We start from the raw sequence: 23,477 nt of genomic DNA, 5'->3' as shown, positions 1-23,477 counted from the left end.
TGCTACATGCCTCGATTTGTCTGAAAAGATCCGATCATTCCAAATGAAACTTCAGCTTTGGCAAAAAAAAAATTGGATGAAAATAAAATTTACATGTTGCCTACCTTATCTGCTTTGAGGAACATGACATTGAACCAGACAAAAGGATTATGATGATAATTTCTGTGAAGAACACTTGCACATGCTTGCAGATGAAATTTCATCAGATGAAAATTCATCATACTTTTTTTTTTTTTGCGTTTTTTGGCCAGGGCTGGGTTTGAACCCACCACCTCTGGCATATGGGGCCAGCGCCCTATCCCTTTGAGCCACAGGCGCCGCCCCTCATCATACTTTCTAAATCTACCTGACACCCCGTTTGCACTCACCAGAGTCCATTCACAGTCAAAGTTGAAGATGTTCCTGAGACAGCACAAGAGTTCACTGAATTTATTAACAGCGAAGCAGTGAGAACTGATTTCTTTACAATGCTAGTTACAAAATTCTGGATCAAGTGTTCAGTCATATCCTGTTCTGAGACTGTGTTGTGCCTTCTTCCCTTTCTAACAACATATCTTTGTGAAATAGGGTTTTCCAGCTTGTTAGTTATCAAGTCTAAATACAGAGGTAGACTTGTTGTGGAAGGTGATCTTCGTTGTGCTCTTGCAAAAACTGCCCTGAGAATTTCTGATCCGGTGAGAAAGATGCAATCTCAACCTTAGCACTGACATTGGCTTTTTACTCATACTGTCACAAAATGTAGCAATGTAGTTTACTGTTGTTATATTAATACTGTTACCCACGCTACACCATGCTTCAAGACAAAATTTCATTCATTTGTAATTAGAAATAAATATTTCACAATATATAATTACATATTGTTTTTGTGATTAATCACTATACTGTAACTATGTTTAATTTGTAACCATGAAAATACATCCTGTATATCAGATATTTACGATTCCTAACAGTAGCAAAATTACAGTTATGAAGTAGCAACGAACATAATTTTATGGTTGGGGGTCACCACAACATGAAGAACTGTATTAAAGGGTTATGGCATCTGGAAGGTTGAGAACCACTGTGTTAAGGAGAGCCGAATCCCTTCCCCATGCCCTTGTCACCAAGGTATTATATTACCATATAACAGGGGGTTTTTTTGTTTGTTTTTAAGAGACTGAGTTTCACTTTATGGCACTGGGGTAGAGTGCTGTGCCGTTACAGCTCACAGCAATGTCCAACTCCTGGGCTTAAGCAATTCTCTTGCCTCAGCCTCCCAAGTAGCTACAGGTGCTTGCCACAACGTCCGGCTATTTTTTTGTTGCAGTTTGGCCAGGGCCAGGTTCGAACCTGCCACCCTCAGTATATGGGGCTGGCGCCCTACTCACTGAGCCAAAGGCGCTGCGGAGGTATTTCTTATAGTTACAGAGTACTCCCAGCTTAATTCTTGCTTCTCCTTCCCAAGAGCCATATAGTCTGCTACAATAGTGAAACTCTATCTCAAAAAAAAAAAAAAAGAAAGAAATGCTGACTGGACAGGCCAAACTGTCCCATATAACCTTATTTCCAACTCCACCTCCTTCTCAAAGCACCATAAACTAAAACCCCTTTCTGTAAACCAAGACACTCTGGTTTGAGGACGAAATAAATCATAGCAGGCACAGGGGTGGTATGTGCTATCTGCACCATTCACTAGCCCTCTTTTGGTGCTAAAAAGGAGACAGAATTCATGCCAGCATGAGGGGCCATTTATTGTTCAGGGGCTGGGCCCCCACGTTTTGGGGGAGTTCCCCCACCACTACCTCCCCCCATTGTCCCTGCGGACCCCTCAAGAGGCAGGTTGCTGAGTTGGTCGTGGAGGGAGCACATCTTCAAGTGTAGATAGTCCAGAGCGGCCACCTTCTCCCTGTAATGACAGACAGTGGGGAATTGGTGCCCACAGGACTAGGTGCTGGGGTGCTGGAGCCGAAGGAGGGGTCAGGCCCTTTCCCTAAGACCTCACCCTCCTCCCACGCCCTCTGCCTCCTTCCTCACTCCGGCTTCATCTTGTCCGTCAGTAGCAGGTTCTTGGCCCGCAGAGCCTCGTCTTGGGCCAGCCGAAGGGTGGAGCTCAGGGCCTCTGCCCTGACATGTTTGGCCAAGGCCTGGCGCTCCAGCTCCTGGGGAGAGGAGTGTAGGCGCGGCTGGGCTTGCTGGACTGGGCTGGGGGTGGAGGGGGAGCTGGATCGCGGAGGGCAAGGGGCAGGGTCCCATGGGCCCACATTCCTTCCCAGAGCATCCCACTATGCCTTGAGTTTGAGACTGACTCCAGCACTCCATAATGCAGTGGCCTTCCAAATTCCTTCATGCTCCAAAGCTGGGTCTGTTCCACTGTCTGCCCCCTAATGTACTGGTCCACATCCCAACAAGCACTGAATCAGTATCTGTCATATGTATTGTCTCCTAAGCCAGTGAACAATCCTAAATTTGATATGTGTATGTGCCCTGGTATTCTTTTTTCTGAGACAGAGTCTCACTATGTCATCTTTGGTACAGTGCTGTGGCATCACAGCTCACAGCAACCTCAAACTCTTGGGCTTAAGCGATTCTCTTGCCTCAGCCTCCCAAGTAGCTGGGACTACAGGCGCCTTCCACAACACCTGGCTATTTTTGTTGTTGTTGTCATTGTTATTTAGCAGGCCCAGCTGGGTTCGAATCCGTCAGCCCTGGTGCATGTGGCCGGTACCCTAACCACTAAGCTACAGGCACCAAACCTGCCCTGGTATTCTTTCTCATGGTGATCTTCTATATTTCATAATTCACAAAACCCCAACCTCCTTATCCACTGGAATCTCACATTAGTACACTGGCTCTACACACCCCACAATGCACCAAGCCCCATATCCTCTCATGTACTGGTCCTGTAGTTGCCTCATCAATGTCCTGTATTGCCTCACTGGCCTATTTCACCCACTACAATTTGTAACCCATCATACACTTGGCCAATAACCCATAACACGTTAGTTTTTTTGCATGTGTGACAGAGTCTTGTTCTATCACCCAAGTTGTATAGTGACATTGTCATAGCTCATAGCAACCTCAACTCAAATCCCTGGGATCAAGTGATCCTCCTGCCTCAGCGTCCTGAGTAGCTGGGACTATTTTTTTTTAAGTAGAGCCTGGGTCTTGCTCTTGCTCAAGCTTGTCTTGAACTCCTGAGCTCAAGTGATCCTCCTGCCTTGACCTCACATTAGATCTTTTTGTTTTTTGTAGAGACAGAGTCTCACTGTACCGCCCTTGGGTAGAGTGCCCTGGCGTCACATGGCTCACAGCAACCTCTAACTCTTGGGCTTACGCGATTCTCTTGCCTCAGCCTCCCGAGCAGCTGGGACTACAGGCGCCCGCCACACGCCTGGCTATTTTTGTTGTTGTTGTTGTTGCAGTTTGGCCGGGGCTGGGCTTGAACCCACCACCCTCGGCATATGGGGCTGGCGCCCTATTCACTGAGCCACAGGTGCCGCCCAGATCTTTTTTTTTTTTTTTTTTTTTTTGAGAAAGAGTCTCAAGCTGTTGCCCTGGGTAGAGTGCTGTGACATCACAGCTCACAGCAACCTCCAACTCTTGGGTTCAAGAATTCACTTATGAATTCATAGGTCTTCTTACCTCAGTTTTTCCATTTTTAGTAGAGACAAGGTCTCGCTTTTGCTCAGGCTGGTCTCAAACTCCTGAGCTTATGCAGTCCACCTCGGCCTACCAGAGTGCTGGAATTCCAGGCATGAGTCACAGTGCCTGGCCCTCACATTAGATCTTAATATTCCACAATGCACCAGGACTCAATCTCCATCTATCAACTATTAGGCTTAAGTCTGTTATGAAATGCGCCATAAAGAGCTGTGGTTCCATTTCCCATAATGCATTGGAGCTTACTGTGTCCTATAGGCATTGAGTCCCCTATCTGACCACAGTATACCTGACCCCATTGACCCCATATAAGGCACTGCCTCTCTTAAGGTCTACAGAAAATCAGGCCCATGTCCCATGAAGCTTCAGACTGGTGCCTGTCTTCTGTGTCCCACAATGCACCAGATCCAATGTCCCATACTACTTTGGGCCCAGGTCCATCAGCCAAGGTTTCATAATAATCGGCTTGTGACTCACTAACCACCAAATTGCTTGTCCCTCCCCATAAGCATCAGAGCCAAATCTTCCCCTTGTGCCTGCTGTTCACAGCCCAGCCCCTCCTTTCCTACCACACTGCAATAGGATCCTTGTACTTGGGGCTCCTCTCCCCCTGCCCTAACATTAAAGTAGGGGCTCCTCTCCCCCTGCCCTAACATTAAAGTAAAGCAGGACCCAGTGGCCCATGGTCCCTGGTACCAGAATCTTCTTGTGTAGCCTTTGGCAGCTGGGGCAGGCAGGAGCCAGGCCTCTCTGCTTCACCTCATCCACTAGCGGGGTCAGTGCTCGCTCCAGCAGCTGCTGCAGGGACTCCGTGGACAACTGCTGCCCCTGGCTTGGGGGGGAATGGTCACCAGATGAAAGAAACCCAGTACTAACTCCATTCCCAGGATTCCCCATGCTCACCTGTCCAACCTCCATCTGGCCCCATTTCCACCCTGTGCAACCTTCTTCCCAAGCACAGGGCCATCCTATAGTGAGTGGATCAAGTGTCCTGTGGTTTTCACAGTGTGGGGAATTCCCACAGTGCCCTGGGTATCCCACTCACAAAGGGGGACAGCCCATGATTTCCTAAGGCCATCAAATCTCACATTTGGGGAGTGTCCCTTTCCTGCAATGGACCAAGCATGGTATCCGTTGGCTCCCACAATACATCAAGGGCTCAGTTTCCCAACAATGCACTAGGAAACACAGCCTCTCACCGTATACCACATCCCAACCTCCCCACAAGGCCCTGAAAATACATGAGGCTTGAAATTTATTAAGGCTTTCTTTTTTTCCTTTCCTTTTCTTTTTTTTTTTTTTTTTTGTAGAGACAGAGTTTCACTTTATTGCCCTTGGTAGAGTGCCGTGGCGTCACACAGCTCACAGCAACCCCCAACTCCTGGGCTTAGGCGATTCTCCTGCCTCAGCCTCCCGAGTAGCTGGGACTACAGGTGCCCGCCACAACGCCCGGCTATTTTTTTGTTGCAGTTTGGCCGGGGCCGGGTTTGAACCCGCCACCCTCGGTATATGGGGCCGGTGCCCTGCTCACTGAGCCACAGGCGCCGCCCTTTTCCTTTCCTTTTCTTTCTTCCTTTTTTTTTTTTTGAGACAGACTCTCACTTTGTCACCCTTGGTAGAGTGCTGTAGCATCACAGCTCACAGCAACCTCAAACTCTTGGACTCAAGCGATTCCCCTGCCTCAGTCTCCCAAGTAGGTGGGACTACAGGCACCCACTACAATGCCTGGCTGTTTTTAGAGAGAGGGTCTCACTCTTGCTTAGGCTGGTCTCCAGCCTGTGAGCTCAGGCCATCCATCTGCCTCAGCCTCCCAGAGTGCTGGGATTACAGGTGTGAGCCATCATGCCCAGCCTATCAAGGCTATCTTGAGTTCCTCAAGACATTAATTTTACTTTGTGGGTGGGGAAGAAATGTGACTCCCATAATGCATCAGGACTGGCTGGTCCTGCAATTAATTAGAACCCCTGCCTCCAAAGTGAGCAACCCCCCCATCCCTAGCTAATGCCCCATCTCCTTCAACATTTCCATTTATAAGGTAACCTAGAATTCAGCTGGAGATAGGCCCCATCCCGCCTTACTTACCTAGCACAACGGGTACAGGAGCCTTGGGAGGACCGATCCAGGTTCATGGAGAGATCAGACCCCCTTCGAGAATTCTGAAATTGCCGCCCCAGCTCTTCCAAAATCGGTTTCACTGGGCCCAGCCCCTCCAGTTCACTCCGCAGTGAAGCCACAGACACTGCTGACCGCTCCACCCTGAGACATCAGAGTAACCAGTGCTGCTGGTCGCCTCTAGAATTGTATAACCCTGGCAAAGCTCCACCCATTAACTAGCCCGGCGCTTGGGTCTCCATCTAGTCCGCAATTCTCCGTTCTGCCTACGCCTCCCTACTCCGGTTGGCTGCTCCTTTTGTATTTTAGTGTCTGGAATGTCCATTCTCGCCCTTTAATTGTATTTCCCCGTCCCACTTTTAAGGTATAAAACACCTGTACTTGGCTCCAACCTTCAGGCCTTATTAGGTACGGCCCACCCATCCTGCTCTCTATTGGCACTTCCCATCTGGAAAGCCTGGCCGCAACTCATTGGCCCATCCCTTTCCCTTAAGGCCTCGCCCTTCCTACAACCGCACCCCTCGCGCCGATCCCAGCCCTTACATGGTGCAGAGCTCGTCCGCCCGACCTCTCAGCTCCTGCAAGCCCCGTGCCGTCTGCGCTTGCTCGCGCTGCGCTCGCTCCCACTGACCCAGGAAGCCGTCGAGCCTGCCACCCAGGCCCCCGAGCAGCCTCAAGGCCTCCTGCACCGCCCCCTCCTCTTGATGCCACCGGGCGGTCAGCGAGGACACCTCTCTCCTGGAAGGGTAGAGGGAGGGAATGGGTCTGGACTCGGTTTAGACATCGGCCCCCCGCGCCAGGACCATACTGGTGGCAACAGACTCACAGGGTTCCCAGATTCTCTCGGTGAAGTCTACTTATGTCCTCCAGAACTCGGCCTTTATCACTTTATCAACAGTCCTAGCCTTTTCCCGGTCAGGTCCCCAAGCTCCACCCTGGCTCTTCCTGAAACTGCCTCCTCAGGGCATCGCCCACCCGATCTTGCCCCACCCGGCTCCTCCAGGACTGGCCTTCTCCCAAGCCCTGTCCACCTCAATTTAACCACATGCGAACTTTCAGCCCCCAGCCTTGAACTAAAAAATTAGTTCAAGTCCTCCCCTCCCAGATCACAACCCCCAGCTAGTCTCCTTGGGAACCCACTCCTGGGCCCCACCCCCTATGACGTTTACGCTCCACCCTTTGGTCCCTCCCACTTCAGCTCCCCGAGGCTCCGCCCCAGTGCCCCGCCCACCCCAATTCCTCGAAGCCCTGCACCTGTGTTGCGCCCATTTCAACCTTTTGAAGCTCCCCACCCCTTTGTGTCCCGGCTCACCTCAGCTCTTCCAGGCCTGTTGATACCTTCTGCAACTCCTGCTCGCTCACGTAAGGGCCCTCTCCTGCCCGGGGGCCCATTCCCCAGCCGCCGGGGGCCAGACTGCGCGGCCGCGGGGGTTCGTCCGGGCTCCCAGGAGGGCCCGAGCAGCCCTGGGGCTGGGTAGAAGGGCCCAGGCCGTGCCGGGAGAGACCGGCCTCCAGCTTCTGCTCTAGCTCCTGCAGCTCGGCCTCCTGCCTCCGAGGCGTCTCATCCTGCAGTTGCTGTTGCAGGTAGCGCAGCTTTTCCTGGGCGGGGAGGGAGAGCGGGCGGGGTCGTGACGCGTGGCCCCTTTTCTCCCGCAACCATCTCCGCCCCAGGAATCCCCGAGATTGGAAAGTAGATGCACGTGAGGACAGGATAGTGGGAAGTCCCGCTTGCTGTCATTAGGGAGGGGATGCACCATTTGAGGTCCTCTGCTAGCTTGCCTCCAACCCTTCACCCCTCTGGTGTCAAATACCAGCCCTTGACTCTTAAGAAGAACTGAAGCTTTCTCGACATTTCGTTGGAAAACTTGTGTGCATGTGGGCAGCAGGGCCTTCTTAGTCGAAGTCCAACTCGAGTCAGACTTTCTGGGACTTGATGACACTGCATGGAGGAGTCCCCTAGCTGGTGTTGGAACCCCTTTCAATTCCCTCTTATTAGTGGATTCTAAGTGTGACCGTGTTCGAAGGGGCAGTGCGATGGCGGTGGCAGGGTAGCAAGACCCAGCTAAAGTGTACCTCAAGTACTCGTGCGTCCAACTTCCTCCCACAAGTCCTGGGACACCCCCGCCACCCCCTTACCTCCAGCAGGGCAGAGTTCTGCTTCAAGACGTTGGTTTTGATTTCAGCATCTTCCACCGACCGGGTCACCTTCCGGCAGTTCTCCTGGGTCAGGATACCAGGGCAGGAGCCCTGCCTTCCCATTCCAGTTCCTTCTCCAGACCCTTAGCCTTGCTATCTCCATGTAGGCTCCGCCCCGCACACTAGACACACCCACTTACCAGCCCGTTTCCCCTGGCTAACCAGAGGCCTTGGTCCTCAGCAACACCTGTCTTGGCTCCCCCTCTGCTTTTTCCCGTCTCGCTCAGGCCCACCCAGTCCATTCCTCTCTTTTCACGCTCATTCCTTCTCCCTACTCAGCTCCCATTCCCTCATGACTCACCTTGAGTTGACTACAGTACCCCTCCAGTTCTTCAGCCTCTTGACGCCTTCTCTCTAGATTCTCACTCAGCACGGAACACTCACTCTAGAGCAAGGAAGGGAGGTGAGGTTAGCCAGGGAGCCACAAATGGACAGCCCATCCAGAGAGGATCTGGGCCTGGGAAGGTCCCTTTTCCTCCTGAGCCTCAAGCTCCCTAATTGGGTTATGGGTGCATTGGGCAGGCTCTTAGAGGGAAACTTTTCCTTGGATGGAAGGGAGGGATAGGGGGAGAGAAGGTCCTCACACCTGCAGGGTTTGCACATGCTGGTTAACCCGGGTGGTCTTTTCCTTCAAGCTAGTGATGGAGTCTTTGGCGCGGACCAATCCACTGTTGACTCCATTCTGGGAAAGAATGAGAGATAGGTGGGCCCATGGTTAATTGGGGGGAGGGGGGCACAAACCTCAACCCCACGAAAAACTCTAGAACTGGGACACTGTGTTTATACCTTGATTTTGCCCTGGAATGGCTGTGTGACTTTGGGCTAGGGGCTGAACCTCTTTGATTCTTAGTTCCTGCTCAGTAAACCAAAGGGATGGACTATACTGCTTTGTGGTAGTCTGAGAGGAAGAATATGTAGGATCCAGGAGGGACTGGGGTGCTCAGACATGTTGGGAGAAGAAGTATGGTCTCAACCAAACACTGAGAGAAGTGCCCTAGGGACCCACACACATAAAAAAATAAAGTGTTAAAATACATACTCCATCTTTCTCTTCAGGAGCAGAAGAATGATAAAGGAACCCACTTTCCAGATTTGAGTACTCTCTATGCACCAGATCACTTACACGTCTTCTCTTTCATTCCTCACAACCACAACTTTTGAAGTTATTTGGCTCATTTTGCAAAGGTACTGGCCTCACATACCGAGGGTGGCGGGTTCAAACCCGGCCCCGGCCAAACTGCAACAAAAAAATTGCTGGGTGTTGTGGCAGATGCCTGTAGTCCCAGCTACTCAGGAGGCTGAGGCAAGAGAATTGCCTAAGCACAGGACTTGGAGGTTGCTGTGAGCTATGACACCATAGCACTCTACCAAGGGTGATAAAGTGAGACTCTGTCTCTATAAAAAATAAACAAATAAATAAAAGAATTTTAGGGCGGCGCCTGTGGCTCAGTCGGTAAGGCGCCGGCCTCATATACCGAGGGTGATGGGTTCAAACCCGGCCCCAGCCAAACTGCAACCAAAAAATAGCCGGGCGTTGTGGCGGGTGCCTGTAGTCCCAGCTACTCGGGAGGCTGAGGCAGGAGAATTGCTTAGGCCCAGGAGTTGGAGGTTGCTGTGAGCTGTGTGAGGCCACGGCACTCTACCAAGGGTAATAAAGTGAAACTCTGTCTCTACAAAAAAAAAAATAATAATAATAAAGAATTTTACAGGCCAAAGATAACATCTTCTACCTTACATAAAGTATGTTTTCTGATCTCAGTGATGTCAGTAGAGCAATCAGAAATCATTATCAGGCTCGGGGCCTATAGCACAGTGGTTACAGTAACAATCACATACACCAAGGGTTTCTGGTTTGAACCCAACTGGGGCCAACGAAACAACAATGACAACTGCAACAAAAAATAGCCAGGCACTGTGGCAGGTGCCTGTAGTTCCAGCTACTTGGGAGGCTGAGGCAAGAGAACAGCTTAATCTCAAGAGTTAGAGGTTGCTGTGAGCTGTGATGCCTCAGCACTCTCACTATGTAGTGATATAGTGAGACTCTGTCTCATTAAAAAAAAAAGCAATATCAGAAAGAATATGGAGAACACACAAATATGTGGAAATTAAACAACACACTCAAAACACCAAAGGGTCAAAGAAAAAAATCACGAAGGAAATTATAAAATTGTTTGGGATGAAGAAAAATGAAAGTACAGCATTCCAAAATGTAAGCATTGCAACAAAAACAATGCTTTAAGGGAAATTTATAGGTGTGACTACATTAAAAAAGATGATCTCAAAATCAATAAGCTAATGTACCATCTTAAGAAACGAAGAAGGGGGTGGCGCCTGTGGCTCAGTGAGTAGGGCGCCGGCCCCATATGCCTAAGGTGGCGGGTTCAAACCCAGACCCGGCCAAACTGCAACAAAAAAATAGCCGGGCGTTGTGGCGTGCGCCTGTAGTCCCAGCTACTCGGGAGGCTGAGGCAAGAGAATCACATAAGCCCAAGAGTTGGAGGTTGCTGTGAGCCATGTGAGGCCACGGCACTCTACCAAGGGCAGTACAGTGAGACTCTGTCTCTACAAAAAAAAAAAAAAAGAAAGAAACGAAGAAAAGAGGCAAACTAAACCCAAAGCTAACAGAAAGAAGGAAATTATAAATATTAGAGCAGGGGAGAAATGAAATAGAGAATAGAAAGACAATAGAAAAAAATCAACAAAACCAAAAGTTGATGTATTGAAAATATCAACAAAACTGACAAATTGTTATGGAGACTGACCAAGAAAAAAAAGAGGAAACTAGGAGAACTGAAAAATCTGAAAAGACCCATAACAAGTAAAGAAATTGTTAGTAATTTTAAAAACAAAATCAAAAAAACTTCTAACAAAGAAAATCCCAGGACCAGATGTCTTTCCTGGTGAATTCTACCAATCTTAAAAAAAGAAATGGCAGGCCAGGCACAGTGGCTCATGCCTGTAATCCCAGCACTTATGAGGCTGAGGCAGGTGGATTGCCTGAGCTCACGAGTTTGAGACCAGCCTGAGTCAGAGTGAGACCCCATCTCTAAAAAATAGCTGGGTGTGTGGCAGGCGCCTGTGGTATTAGCTACTTGGGAGGCTAAGGCAAGAGGGTCACTTGAACCCAAGACTTTGAGGTTGCTGTGAGCTAAGATGCCATGGCACTCTACCAAGGGTGACCAAGTGAGATACTGTCTCAAAAAAAAAAAAAGTGGCACACAGTCATCTCAAACTCTCCCAAAATATAGAAGAGGGAGTAGTTTCTGACTTATTCTATGAGGCCACTATTGCCTTGGTACCAAAATTAGATAGAAACACCACAAGAAAATAGAACTACAGACCAATATCCTTTATCAATATAGTCACAAAAATTTTCAACAAAATGCTAGCAAACCAAATCCAGCAGCATATAAAAAGGATTATACATCATGACCAAGTGGGAACTATTCCAAGAATGCAAGGTTGGTTCAACATATGAAAATAGGGCCGCCGGGCGCGGTGGCTCATGCCTGTAATCCCAGCACTGTGGGAGGCTGAGGAGGGAGAATTGCTTGAGCTCAGGAGTTCCAGACTTGCGTGAGCAAGAGTGAGACCCCCAACCCATGAAAAAAATGGAAAAACTCAGCCAGGCACAGCAAGCACCTGTAATTCCAGTGGCTTCTGGAGGCTGAGGCAGCGGGATGTCCACAGCCCGAGTCTGAGGTTGCAGTGAGCTACCATGACCATTGCACTCTGCTCAGGGGCATAGGGTGGGACTCTGTATTAACAAAAAAAAAAAAGAAAGAAAGAAAATAGGGCCAGGCAGGCTCAGCACAGTAGTTGCAGTGCCAGCCACATGCACTGAGGCTGGAGTGTTCCAACCTGGCCCGGGCCAGCTAAAGAACAATGACAACTACAACAAAAAAATAGCCAGGCATTGTAGCAGGCACCTGTATTCCCAGCCACTTGGGAGGCTGAGGCAAGAGAATCATTTAAGCCCAGGAGTTAGAGGTTGCTGTGAGCTGTGATGCCATGGCATTCTACAGAGGGCAGCACGGTGAGACTCTGTCTCAAAAAAAAAAAAGAAAGAAAGAAAAAAGGAAAAGAAAAGAGGACCCAGCAAGGTGGCTCATGTAGGTAATCCTAGCACTCTGGGACCCTGAGGCAGGTGGACTGCTTGATCTCAGGAGTTTGAGACCAGCCTGAGTAAGAGTGAGACCCCTTCTCTACTAAACAGAAAAAACTAGCCAGGTGTAGTGGCATATGCCTGTAGTCCCAGCTACTCAGGAGGTTTAGGAAAGAGGATCTCTTGAGCCTAAGACTTTCAGGTTGCTGTGAGCTATGATACCATGGTGTTCTACCTAGGAAAAATGAAAGAAAGAAAGAAAAGTACACCTAGTAAACAGAATAATCTGGAAGTGATGATGTATGAGTTAAGGGGCTAGTTCATAAAAGAAACTGTTTCAGGCTCAGCACCTGTAGCTCAGTCGCTAGGGTGCCAGCCATATACATCAGAGCTGGCAGGTTCGAATCCAGCCTGGGCCTGCCAAACAAAGACAACTACAACCAAAAAAATAGCCGGGCGTTATGGTGGGTGCCTGTAATGCCAGCTACTTGGGAGGATGAGGCAAGAGAATTGCTTAAGCCCAAGAGTTGGAGGTTGCTGTGAGCTGTGACACCACAGCACTCTACCCAGGACAACAAAGTGAGATTCTGTCTCAAAAAAAAAAAAAAGTTGGCTCAGTGCCTGTGGCTCAAGTGGCAAAGGCACCACCCACATACACCTGAGCTGGCAGGTCTGAATCCACCCCAGGGCCGCCAAACAACAATGACGGCCGCAACCAAAAAATAGCCGGGCACTGTGGCAGGTGCCTGTAGTCCCAGCTACTTGGGAGGCTGAGGCAAGAGAATCACTTGAGCCCAGGAGTTGGAGGTTGCTGTGAGCTGTGATGCTGCAGCACTCTACCCAGGGTGACAGCTTGAGGCTCTTTCTCAAAAAAAGAAAAAAAGAGAGAAACTGTTTCAGCCAGGCACTGTGGCTCATGCCTGTAATCCCAACACTTGGGAGGCTAAGGTGGGTGGATTGCCTGAGCTCACGAGTTCGAGACCAACCTGAGCAAGAGTGAGAGCCCATCCGTTAAAAAATAGCCGGGCGCTATGGTGGGTCCCAGCTACCTGAGTTTGAGGTTGCTGTGAGCTAAGATGCCATGGAACTTTACTGAGGGTGACCAAGTGAGACGCTGTCTCAAAAAACAAAACAAAACAAAACAAAAAACCTGCCTTAGCCAGATGAAATGGCTCACGCCTATAATTCTAGCACTTTGGGAGGCTGAGACAGAAGATTTGCTTAAGATCAAAAGTTCGAGACCAGACTGAGCAAGTGCAAGACCCATCTCTGTCTATATTTTTTTAAAAATTAAAATTTAAAGGAAGGAACTATTTTCTATCTGTTGTCTCTTGTTCTGGTGAATGATAGTTGCCACGTCATATGCAGCCATCTATGGCAAGGCCCATGTGTCAAGGAATGAACTGAGGCCTCCAACCAAGGTGCCATATGAGGTGCCATCTTGGTAGCACAACCTCCAGTCCCAGTCAACCCTTCAGATGAATGCTACCCATGCCAAAATCTTGACTGCAACCTCTTGAAACACACTGAACCCGAGGTACCCAGGTGAGCTGCTCCAGGTCTGTTTGAGGTTTTGGGGTAATTCAAAGCAATTGATAATCATTACACAAAGTGCCTTTCTTTTTTTTTTTCTTTTTTCTTTTTTGCAGTTTTTTTGTTTTTTTTTTGGCCGTGGCTGGGTTTGAACCCACCACCTCCAGCATATGGGGCCAGTACCCTACTCCTTTTTTTTTTTTTTTTTTGTAGAGACAGAGTTTCACTTTATGGCCCTTGGCAGAGTGCCATGGCATCATACAGCTCACAGCAACCTCCAACTCCTGGGCTTAAGCGATTCTCTTGCCTCAGCCTCCCAAGTAGCTGGGACTATAGGCGCCCGCCACAACGCCCGGCTATTTTTTGGTTGCAGTTCAGCCGGGGCCGGGTTTGAACCCGCCACCCTCGGTATATGGGGCCGGCGCCTTACCGACTGAGCCACAGGCGCCGCCCAGCACCCTACTCCTTTGAGCCACAGGCGCTGCCCATTTCTTTTTTTTTTTGAGACAGAATCTCACTTTGTCACCCTTGGTAGAGTGTTATGGCATCTTAGCTCACAGCAGCCTCAAACTCTTGGGTTCAAGCAATTCTCTTGCCTCAGCCTCCCAGGTAGCTGGGACTACAGGCGCCCGCCACAACACCCAGCTATTTTTTAGAGATGGGGTCTCACTCTTGATCAGGTATCTTTCTAAACTGAAGAGTTGGAATGCCTATGCTGAAAACTGAGGGAACAGATCCTGGGGACTGCTCATTTCTCCCACTTACTAGTTACATGAACTCAGGGAGGGGAGTTCCTGTGTTTCCTGACCTGTAAACTATAAATCTGATCAACAGCTACCTTAACAGGGTTGCTATCGGCACAAACATGTGCTGGCACAGAAGCCATTGGTCAACACTTCTCTGAAAAAAACGCAGTTGCAGCCAGAGGCCCTGGATGAGAGTTTTAGGAAGGCAGAGACTGCCAGCCTTTGCTGAGAAGTAAATGCCATGGTAGGAACAGCCAGGGTCTTGGGACACACTTCTGCTCGGCCACCCACATACTGTGAAACTCTCAGCCAACCAATTTCCCTCTTGGAGCCTGCCTCAATTTCTTTTCCCGTAAAGTGGGAATAATGATAGCTTGTTTAGATGGCAGTGAGGAAGGATAAACAACTTGATATAAGAGCCTCGCTCATAGCTCAGTGGTTAGGGTGCCGGCCACATACACCGAGGCTGGCGGGTTCAAACCTGGCCCAGGCCACCTAAAACAACGATAACTGCAACAACAACAAAAATAACCAGGCATTGTGGCAGGTGCCTGGAGTCCCAGCTACTTGGGAGGCGAGGCAAGAGAATTGCTTGAGCCCAGGAGTTTGAGGTTCCTGTGAGCTGTAACGCCACAGCACTCTACCCAGGGTGACAACTTGAGACTCTGTCTCAAAAAAACAAAAAAACTTGATACAATCAATAAACCTAGTACAGTGATGAGTATCAGTGCTGTTATAAGTAGGCGACAACAAAGCTGGTGCAGCAGCAGGTGCCTGTAGTGCCAACTGCTCAGCCAACTGCTCAGAAGGCTGAGGCAAGAGGATTGCTTGAGCCCAGGTTTTCACATTGTCGTGCCCTGTAACTGTGCCTGAGAACAGACACTGCATTTCAGCCTGGTCCAGTGTGGGTATGATGAAGTGAGACCTAATCTCTAAAAAATAACAATTGTTGGGTGCAGTGGCTCAAGCCTGTAATCCTAGCATTCTGGGAGGTAGAGGTGGGCAGACTGCTTGAGCTCAGGATTGGAGACCAGCCTGAGCAAGAGTGAGACCCTGTGCGTACTAAAAATAGAAAAACTGAGGCCAGAGGAACTCTTGAGCCCAAGATTTGAGGTTGCTGTAAGCTACAATGATGGCATGGCACTCTACCCAGGGTGAAAGACTGAGACTTTGTCTAAAAAAAAAAGAAGAAAGAAAAATTATAATGACAATAGGACAGCATCTACAGTAAGGGAATTTAGCAACATATACCCTCACTGTGGCCTCAGAGAAATCTGCAGACAGTGAGCAGGGGTCCAAAGAATTGTCCTGTCAATCTCCAAAAAGCAGTATAACCTTCTTAGCTGCATCCTTTAGCCTCCAAAAAACATCATAGCTTATGACAGGAGCCAATGCTGTCTGCTGTGCCATCCTCCTGCCTCCCTCTTCCTACCTGGTACTCATGACTCTCTCTCCATCACCTCCTGTTTCACTGATCCCCACTTCTCTCTGGTGTCTGTTCTTTCTCTTTCTCGGGGTCTCTGTTCTCCTTCTCTATCTCTGGTTTTCTGTCTCTCCTCACTGGTCTCTGCCGTCCAAATCTCAACGTCTGTCTCCCTTTCTCTGAGTCTCACTTCTTAGGCTTTTGTCCTCTTTCCCAGGTCTCTGTCCCCCTTTCCAGGGGGGACACTGTCTCCCACAGTTTCTGAGTCACTGACTCTGTCTTGCTTCTATGTCTTCCCCCCTTTGCCTTTTGGTCTCCCCTTTCCTGGGCCTGCATTTTCTGTTTCTTGTTTACCTTTGTCTCTCTGGGTCTCTCCCCACCCTTGGAGTCTCTATCTTTCCCATCTCCAACGTCCATCCCTTTCTCCAGGTCTTTATTTCCCTCCTCTGTGATGTCTCCATCTCTCTAGGCTTCTATTCTCGTCTGTGGGTCTCTGTCCCCCCACTTTGGGTCAATTTCCTTTTTTTATCTCTAAGTCTTCATCATACCCACACTGGACCAGTGACACCCTCTCTCTGGGTCTCTGTCCCGCCTCCCCCCAAAACAAGTCTCTGTCTTCTCCCCTCTGAGTCTCTTACCCCCTGTTTCTGAGTCTCTGTTCCCCCCACCCTGACCTCTGTCCCCTCCATTTTCTGAGTCTGTACCCCCCATCTTTGTCCCCTTCCAGCTCTGCATCTCTATCCCCACCCTCCTCTCTCTGGGTCTCTGACCCCTTCTCTCTCTGGGTTTCTGTTCCCCGGGGTCTCTACCCCTTGCTTTTTGCCTGTCTCCAGCTTTCTTTCTGTGTGCCGCTGAAGTGCTGGGTGATGGAATCTGCTCTTGCTGTTCCTCCTCACCTCTCCTGCACGCACCAGAGGTGTCTGCTCTCATTACTTTTTCCATTTCACAGGGAAGAAAGCTGAAGCCCAGGGAAGCTGAAACTCCCAGCAGCACCACTCAGCTGTGTCAGGCCCAGGGCTCTTTCTCAGGCTTCACCATCCACTGGGGGATGAGACTCAGAAATAGCTCTGGTGGGAGGCAGACAGCTGTGAGAGCTGCCTGAGACACTGGCTCACGGAGAAAGGGAGGAAAACTGTTCTGTCTGGGGGAGGAGATGTCTCCAGGGCTGTCCATTCTATCCCCAGTGCCCTCTCCCTGCTCTCTTCTCTCCAGCTGTTCCTCCTTCCCCACCCCTGCTGGCCTCCTCTCCTGTCCTCAATGTGTCCCTGTAACTGTCCCCTCACCTGGCCTAGAAGTCTTAGGGAAAGGACTTTTGCTTCAGCATCAAACCCACTAGCCGTGTAGTTCTGGGTCTGCAGCTTATAAGCTCTCTGACATTGCCCTTGCAAAGGTTACTCTACCTCTTTCTACCTCAGTTATTTTTATTTTTATTTTTTTTTGAGACAGAGCCTCAAGCTGTCACCCTGGATAGAGTGCTGTGGCATCACAGCTCACAGCAACCTCCAACTCCTGGGCTCAAATGAGTCTCCTGCCTCTGCCTCCCAAGTAGCTGGGACTACTGGTGCCCATGACAATGCCCAGCTATTTTTTGGTTGCAGCCATCATTGTTGTGTGGCGGGCGCAGGCTGGATTTGAACCTGCCAGCTCAGGTGTATGTGGCTGGCGCCTTAGCCATTTGAGCCACAGGTGCCGAGCCTATCTCAGTTATTTTTATTTTCATCTTTATCCTGGGTAATTTTAACAATTCCCTTATGGAAGTTACAAGAGAGGAAAATGAGATCCCCAACATAAGGAACAAAGCATGGCACCTGCCATGTGGTAGGGCAGCAGTTCTCAACCTGTGGGTCGCGACCCACAGGAACTGTATTAAAGGGCTGTGGTGTTAGGAAGGTTGAGAACCACTGTGGTAGGGGATTCCTAAATAGAATGGAGCCCAAATCTCAAGTCCTCTCTCTCTCTCTTCCTTGAACCTGTCCTGACTCCCCACTGCCCTCAGGAGAAAACTCATTTCTCAGCTTGTGTGGCCTGTGACCTGGCCTCCTCCAGCCTCATCTCTCTCACATGCCACATGTCAGCTTTTAGGGACCAACTACAGCTTCCTACCCTGGGTTCTTTTTGGCTCCTGTCCATTTGCACATGCTGTTCCTGATAGCTGAGACACCCTTCCCTGCCACCTTCCTTATCTTCCTTATCTTCAAGGTCCAAGTGTGTGTGGCCTTTTCTAGAAAGCCTTCCTTGACTATGGCTGGCTGGGCCATGGCTTCCCTCCTCAGGGTTCTCACAGTGATCTCTACTGTTCCCATCAATGCAAGATGACACACTTCCCTGTACTCCTAAGCCTGGCCTCACCCCTGTCAAGCTGTGTGACCTTGGGTATGCTATTTAACCCTTCTGGGTCTCAATATCTTCCTTGCTGCGTGAATGAACTATGCTTCATTCTCACAGCCCCCTCATGAGGTGGGGACTGTTGCACCTAGAATTCTGTCTTGGGTGCTGCTGCATTTCCTACTTCTAGACCAGTCCATGGCACATCGTAGCCATTCAAGAAATACTCGTTAAAACAACAAATGCATGGCTGGGTGCAGTGGCTCACACCTGTAATCTTAGCACGCTGGGAGGCCTAGGCGGGTGGATCACTTGAGCTCGGGAGTTAGAGACCAGCCTGAGCAAGAGGAGAGACTCTGTCTCTACTAAAGATAGAAAAACTGGCTGGGGGCGGGGCACTGTGGCTCAAGCTTGTAATCCTAGTGCTCTGGGAGGCCAAGGCCAGTGGATAGCCCTGGATTCACAGGTTTGAGACCAACCTGAGCAACAGCAAGACCCCCGTCTCTAAATTAACTGGGCATTGTGGTGGGTGCCTGTAATCCCAGCTACTTGGGAGGCTGAGGCAAGAGAATTGCTTGAGCCCAAGAATTGGAGGTTGCTGTGAGCTATGATGCTATGGAACGCTACCGAAGGTGACAGACAGAGTGACATTCTATCAAAAAACAAAAAAAAAAGGCATGGATTTCTGTTTTACAGATGGGGAAACAGACTCCCAGAACATAGAAAGGGCTCTGTGGAAAAAAAAAAAAAAAAGAAGTCACCAAGACTCCTAGAAGTCATCAAAAAATACAGTAATGTTTCAGGATATAAAATCAATGTCCACAGGTCAGTAGCCTTTGTATACACCAATAACAGTCAAGATGAGAAGTTAATTAAGGACACAACTCCCTTCATCATAGTTTCAAAAAAAATGAAATACCTAGGAATATACCTAACGAAGGAGGTGAAGGACCTCTATAAAGAAAATTATGAGGGGCAGCGCCTGTGGCTCAGTGAGTAGGGCGCCGGCCCCATATGCCGAGGGTGGCGGGTTCAAACCCAGCCCCGGCCAAACTGCAACAAAAAAATAGCCGGGCGTTGTGGCGGGCGCCTGTAGTCCCAGCTGCTCGGGAGGTTGAGGCAAGAGAATCGTGTAAGCCCAAGAGTTAGAGGTTGCTGTGAGCAGTGTGACGCCACGGCACTGTACCTGAGGGTGGTACAGTGAGACTCTGTCTCTACAAAAAAAAAAAAAAAGAAAATTATGAAATCCTCAGAAAGGAAATAGCAGAGAATATTAACAAATGGAAGAACATACCATGCTCATGGATGGGAAGAATCAACATTATTAAAATGTCTATACTTCCCAAAGCAATCTACCTATTCAATGCCATTCCTATCAAAATACCAACATCGTACTTTCAAGATTTGGAGAAAATGATTCTGCATTTTGTATGGAACCGGAAAAAACCCCGTATAGCTAAGGCAGTTCTTAGTAATAAAAATAAAGCTGGGGGCATCAGTATACCAGATTTTAGTCTGTACTACAAAGCCATGGTGGTCAAGACAGCCGGTACTGGGGCGGCGCCTGTGGCTCAGTGAGCAGGGCGCCAGCCCCATATACCGAGGGTGGCGGGTTCAAACCCGGCCCCGGCCAAACTGCAACAAAAAAATAGCCGGGCGTTGTGGCGGGCGCCTGTAGTCCCAGCTACTCAGGAGGCTGAGGCAGGAGAATCACCTAAGCCCAGGAGTTGGAGGTTGCTGTGAGCTGTGTGATGCCACGGCACTCTACGGAGGGCAATAAAGTGAAACTCTGTCTCTACAAAAAAAAAAAATAATAAAAATATAAAAAGACAGCATGGGGGCGGCGCCTGTGGCTCAAGGAGTGGGGCTCCGGTCCCATATGCCGGAGGTGGCTGGTTCAAACCTAGCCCCGGCCAAAATTAAAAAAAAAAAAAAAAAAGACAGCATGGTACTGGCACAAAAACAGAGACATAGACACTTGGAATCGAATTGAAAACCAAGAAATGAAACTAACATCTTACAACCACCTAATCTTCTATAAACCAAACAAGAACATACCTTGGGGGAAAGACTCCCTATTCAATAAATGGTGTTGGGAGAACTGGATGTCTACATGTGAAAGACTGAAACTGGACCCACACCTTTCCCCACTCACAAAAATTGATTCAAAATGGATAAAGGATTTAAATTTAAGGCATGAAACAATAAAAATCCTCAAAGAAAGCATAGGAAAAACACTGGAAGATATTGGCCTGGGGAAAGACTTCATGAAGAAGACTGCCATGGCAATTGCAACAACAACAAAAATAAACAAATGGGACTTCATTAAACTGAAAAGCTTCTGCACAGCTAAGGAGACAATAACCAAAGCAAAGAGACAACCTACACAGTGGGAAAGGATATTTGCATATTTTCAATCAGACAAAAGCTTGATAAGTAGGATCTATAGAGAACTCAAATTAATCCACATGAAAAAAAGCCAACAATCCCATATATCAATGGGCAAGAGACATGAATAGAACCTTCTCTAAAGATGACAGACGAATGGCTAACAAACTCATGAAAAAATGTTCATCATCTCTATATATTAGGGAAATGCAAATCAGAACAACCCTGAGATATCATCTAACCCCAGCGAGAATGGCCCACATCACAAAATCTCAAAACTGCAGATGCTGGCGTGGATGTGGAGAGAAGGGAACACTTTTACACTGCTGGTGGACTGCAAACTAGTACAACCTTTCTGGAAGGAAGTATGGAGAAACCTCAAAGCACTCAAGCTAGACCTCCCATTTGATCCTGCAATCCCATTACTGGGCATCTACCCAGAAGGAAAAAAATCCTTTTATCATAAGGACACTTGTACTAGACTGTTTATTGCAGCTCAATTTACAATCGCCAAAATGTGGAAACAGCCTAAATGCCCACCAACCCAGGAATGGATTAACAAACTGTGGTATATGTACACCATGGAATACTATTCAGCTATTAAAAAAATGGAGACTTTACATCCTTCGTATTAACCTGGATGGAAGTGGAAGACATTATTCTTAGTAAAGCATCACAAGAATGGAGAAGCATGAATCCTATGTACTCAATTTTGATATGAGGACAATTAGTGACAATTAAGGTTATGGGGGGGAGGAAAAGCAGAAAGAGGGATGGAGGGAGGGGGGTGGGGCCTTGGTGTGTGTCACACTTTATGGGGGCAAGACATGATTGCAAGAGGGACTTTACCTAACAATTGCAATCAATGTAACCTGGCTTATTGTACCCTCAATGAATCCCCAACGATAAAAAATAAAAAAATAAATAAATAAAAAAGAAGAAAGAAGAAAAAAAGAAAGAAAGAAAGGGTTCTGTGAATGCTAGTGAATCTTCCTGGCATCATTATGATCCTAGTTATTCTTGGTGTAATTCTCAGCGTCAGGGTGGGGCTCAGTTCAGGTCTGGCTTAGGAGAAGCCTGATGAGGGGTAAGGTGTGTGCGAGGGGTGTGGGGGTTAAAGGAGCACTACAAGCTTTTTTCAAGAATTTCTAGATCCATAAAAAAGAAAAAAAAATTTCTAGACCTTAGCTTTTAGTTTTGCTCCAAATTCATAGGTGACCCCCTCAGAGAACTCCTACTTATCTGTCAAGACCCAGTTTCAACACTGCCTCTTTCAGGAAAGTTTCTCAGATGCCCCCAGCTGGTTTCAGAGGCCCTCTGACAAATTTCACAATGGAATGGAATGGAACCTCAGTCTGTTGCCTTCATCAGATGGCGATCTCCACAGAGGCAAGGACCCTACCTGAGTCCCATCTATGAGTCAACCCTCACCTGGGACACTTGGGAGTGATCAAATGAACTAATAATAACTGACTCCCAGATTCACGGCTGGCTGTCAGGAAAGGAGGAAGCAGCTCCTCTTGGTCTCAAGGAGTGACTAGAAGTTTCTCATTTAAAACTGGGAACACATGGGTGGCACCTGTGGCTCAGTTGGTAGGGCGCCGGCCCCATATACTGAGGAGGGTGGCGGGTTCAAACCCAGCCCCGGCCAAACTGCAACAAAAAAATAGCCGGGCCTTGTGGCGGGCTCCTGTAGTCCCAGCTGCTCTGGAGGCTGAGGCAAGAGAATCGCTTAAGCCCAGGAGTTGGAGGTTGCTGTGAGCTGTGTGAGGCCACGGCACTCTACCGAGGGCCATAAAGTGAGACTCTGTCTCTACAAAAAAAAAAGAACTGGAAACACAGGGTGCCCCCTCTCCTTGGTATTTGCCCACTACCAGGTTGAGGAGCCTGTTTCTCCCCAGCTGGGGGCCCCTCACCAGTATTTCTGTGATGTCTGGGTCATCAGGAACCCAGGGTTGGGTGGGGGAGGCGGGGGGCCCGGGCAGTGCAAGTGGGCCACTGCTGTCTTCTGTGGTTGAGTCTGTCCCGGAGGAGTCAGTGGGCTCCATGGCGGCCAGGTTGAGCAGTGACACATTGGTGCAGGCCGAGGACCGTTTGAGGTTCAGGCACCAGTGCATTGGCTCGTGGGACGTCCGGGGCTCCACCCTGGAGAGGAGAAACAGGCAGGAAGGTGGAGATGCAGCCCCACCTGGTGGGGCCTCTCCTGCCTTCCTGTCCCCACATCACTGCTCCCTCTGACTCCAACCTCACTGCCTACTTTCTCCATCTGCTCCTTCCTCACTGCCTACTTTCTTCCCCCTTCATCCGTCCCACTGGCTGGCTAAGTTCTTCCTTCACTAGCCCCCCTTCTTCTTCCCACTTCTCCCTCCCTCCCTCCATCCCCACTGCCTTCATCCTCTCTACCTCCCTGACTCTTGATTTCTCTTTCGCAGCCACCCTCTTGCCTGACTCCCATCCCCTCCTCTTCTCCCCCTCCCCTTCCTCCTGCACCCACTGTGGGACTTGTGTTCTGTTGGAAGCAGTGCTGGGCGCTAGGACCGTCCCCGACAGGGTGCGACAAACCCACCCGTGGAACGACACGGCCTTCTTTTTCTTCGTGATCCCCTTGGCTGGGATGGTCACCCCCCCAGGAGCCTCAGGGACGAGCTGGGAGCGGCTCTCGACCCCTGCAGGGGGGTCTCCGGCCTCATGGATCTCTTTGGACTGCCAGATCGTCTTCACCACCACGCTCGCCATGGCATGGGGGGGGGGGTCCTGCTCCCAGGGGTTCCTTCCTCTGAGAAGCCCCACCTACTCTGACCACCGACCCTCAGAGTCCCCTGTCCGCTGCAGCTTGCCTCACAAAGGACCCAACCACTGGACCCCAGTGAGTGGGGGGCAGGGATAGGTGCCGGCTCAGGTCTGTCCCCCAGGGGGCTGGGTGAACTCTTCCTGCTCAAGATTCTAGTTCCACAGTGGATGGGCCCCTCTTCTTTAGAGCTGCCATGTGGGGTCTTTCCAGCACCACACC

General features: G+C 49.3%; 1 protein-coding gene across 1 annotated transcript; it reads right to left on the bottom strand.

Moving 5' to 3' along the window:
* Positions 1–1,709: 1,709 nt before the first annotated feature.
* TSKS (testis specific serine kinase substrate) lies at positions 1,710–23,203 on the bottom strand. Its single transcript, XM_053607772.1, has 11 exons — positions 23,034–23,203; positions 22,384–22,612; positions 8,534–8,629; positions 8,249–8,332; positions 7,888–7,998; positions 7,064–7,350; positions 6,295–6,489; positions 5,722–5,895; positions 4,336–4,471; positions 2,014–2,138; positions 1,710–1,885 (listed from the first exon to the last, which is right to left on the bottom strand). Exons 1-11 carry the CDS (start codon positions 23,201–23,203, stop codon positions 1,729–1,731), a joined length of 1,764 nt encoding a protein of 587 aa, XP_053463747.1. The 3' UTR covers positions 1,710–1,728.
* Between the last annotated feature and the right edge of the window lie 274 nt (positions 23,204–23,477).

The sequence above is a fragment of the Nycticebus coucang genome, chromosome 10 (genome assembly GCF_027406575.1).
Source record: "Nycticebus coucang isolate mNycCou1 chromosome 10, mNycCou1.pri, whole genome shotgun sequence".
In the NCBI taxonomy this organism is placed as follows: Eukaryota; Metazoa; Chordata; class Mammalia; order Primates; family Lorisidae; genus Nycticebus; species Nycticebus coucang.
This window is presented reverse-complemented; position numbering and strand designations above follow the sequence as displayed.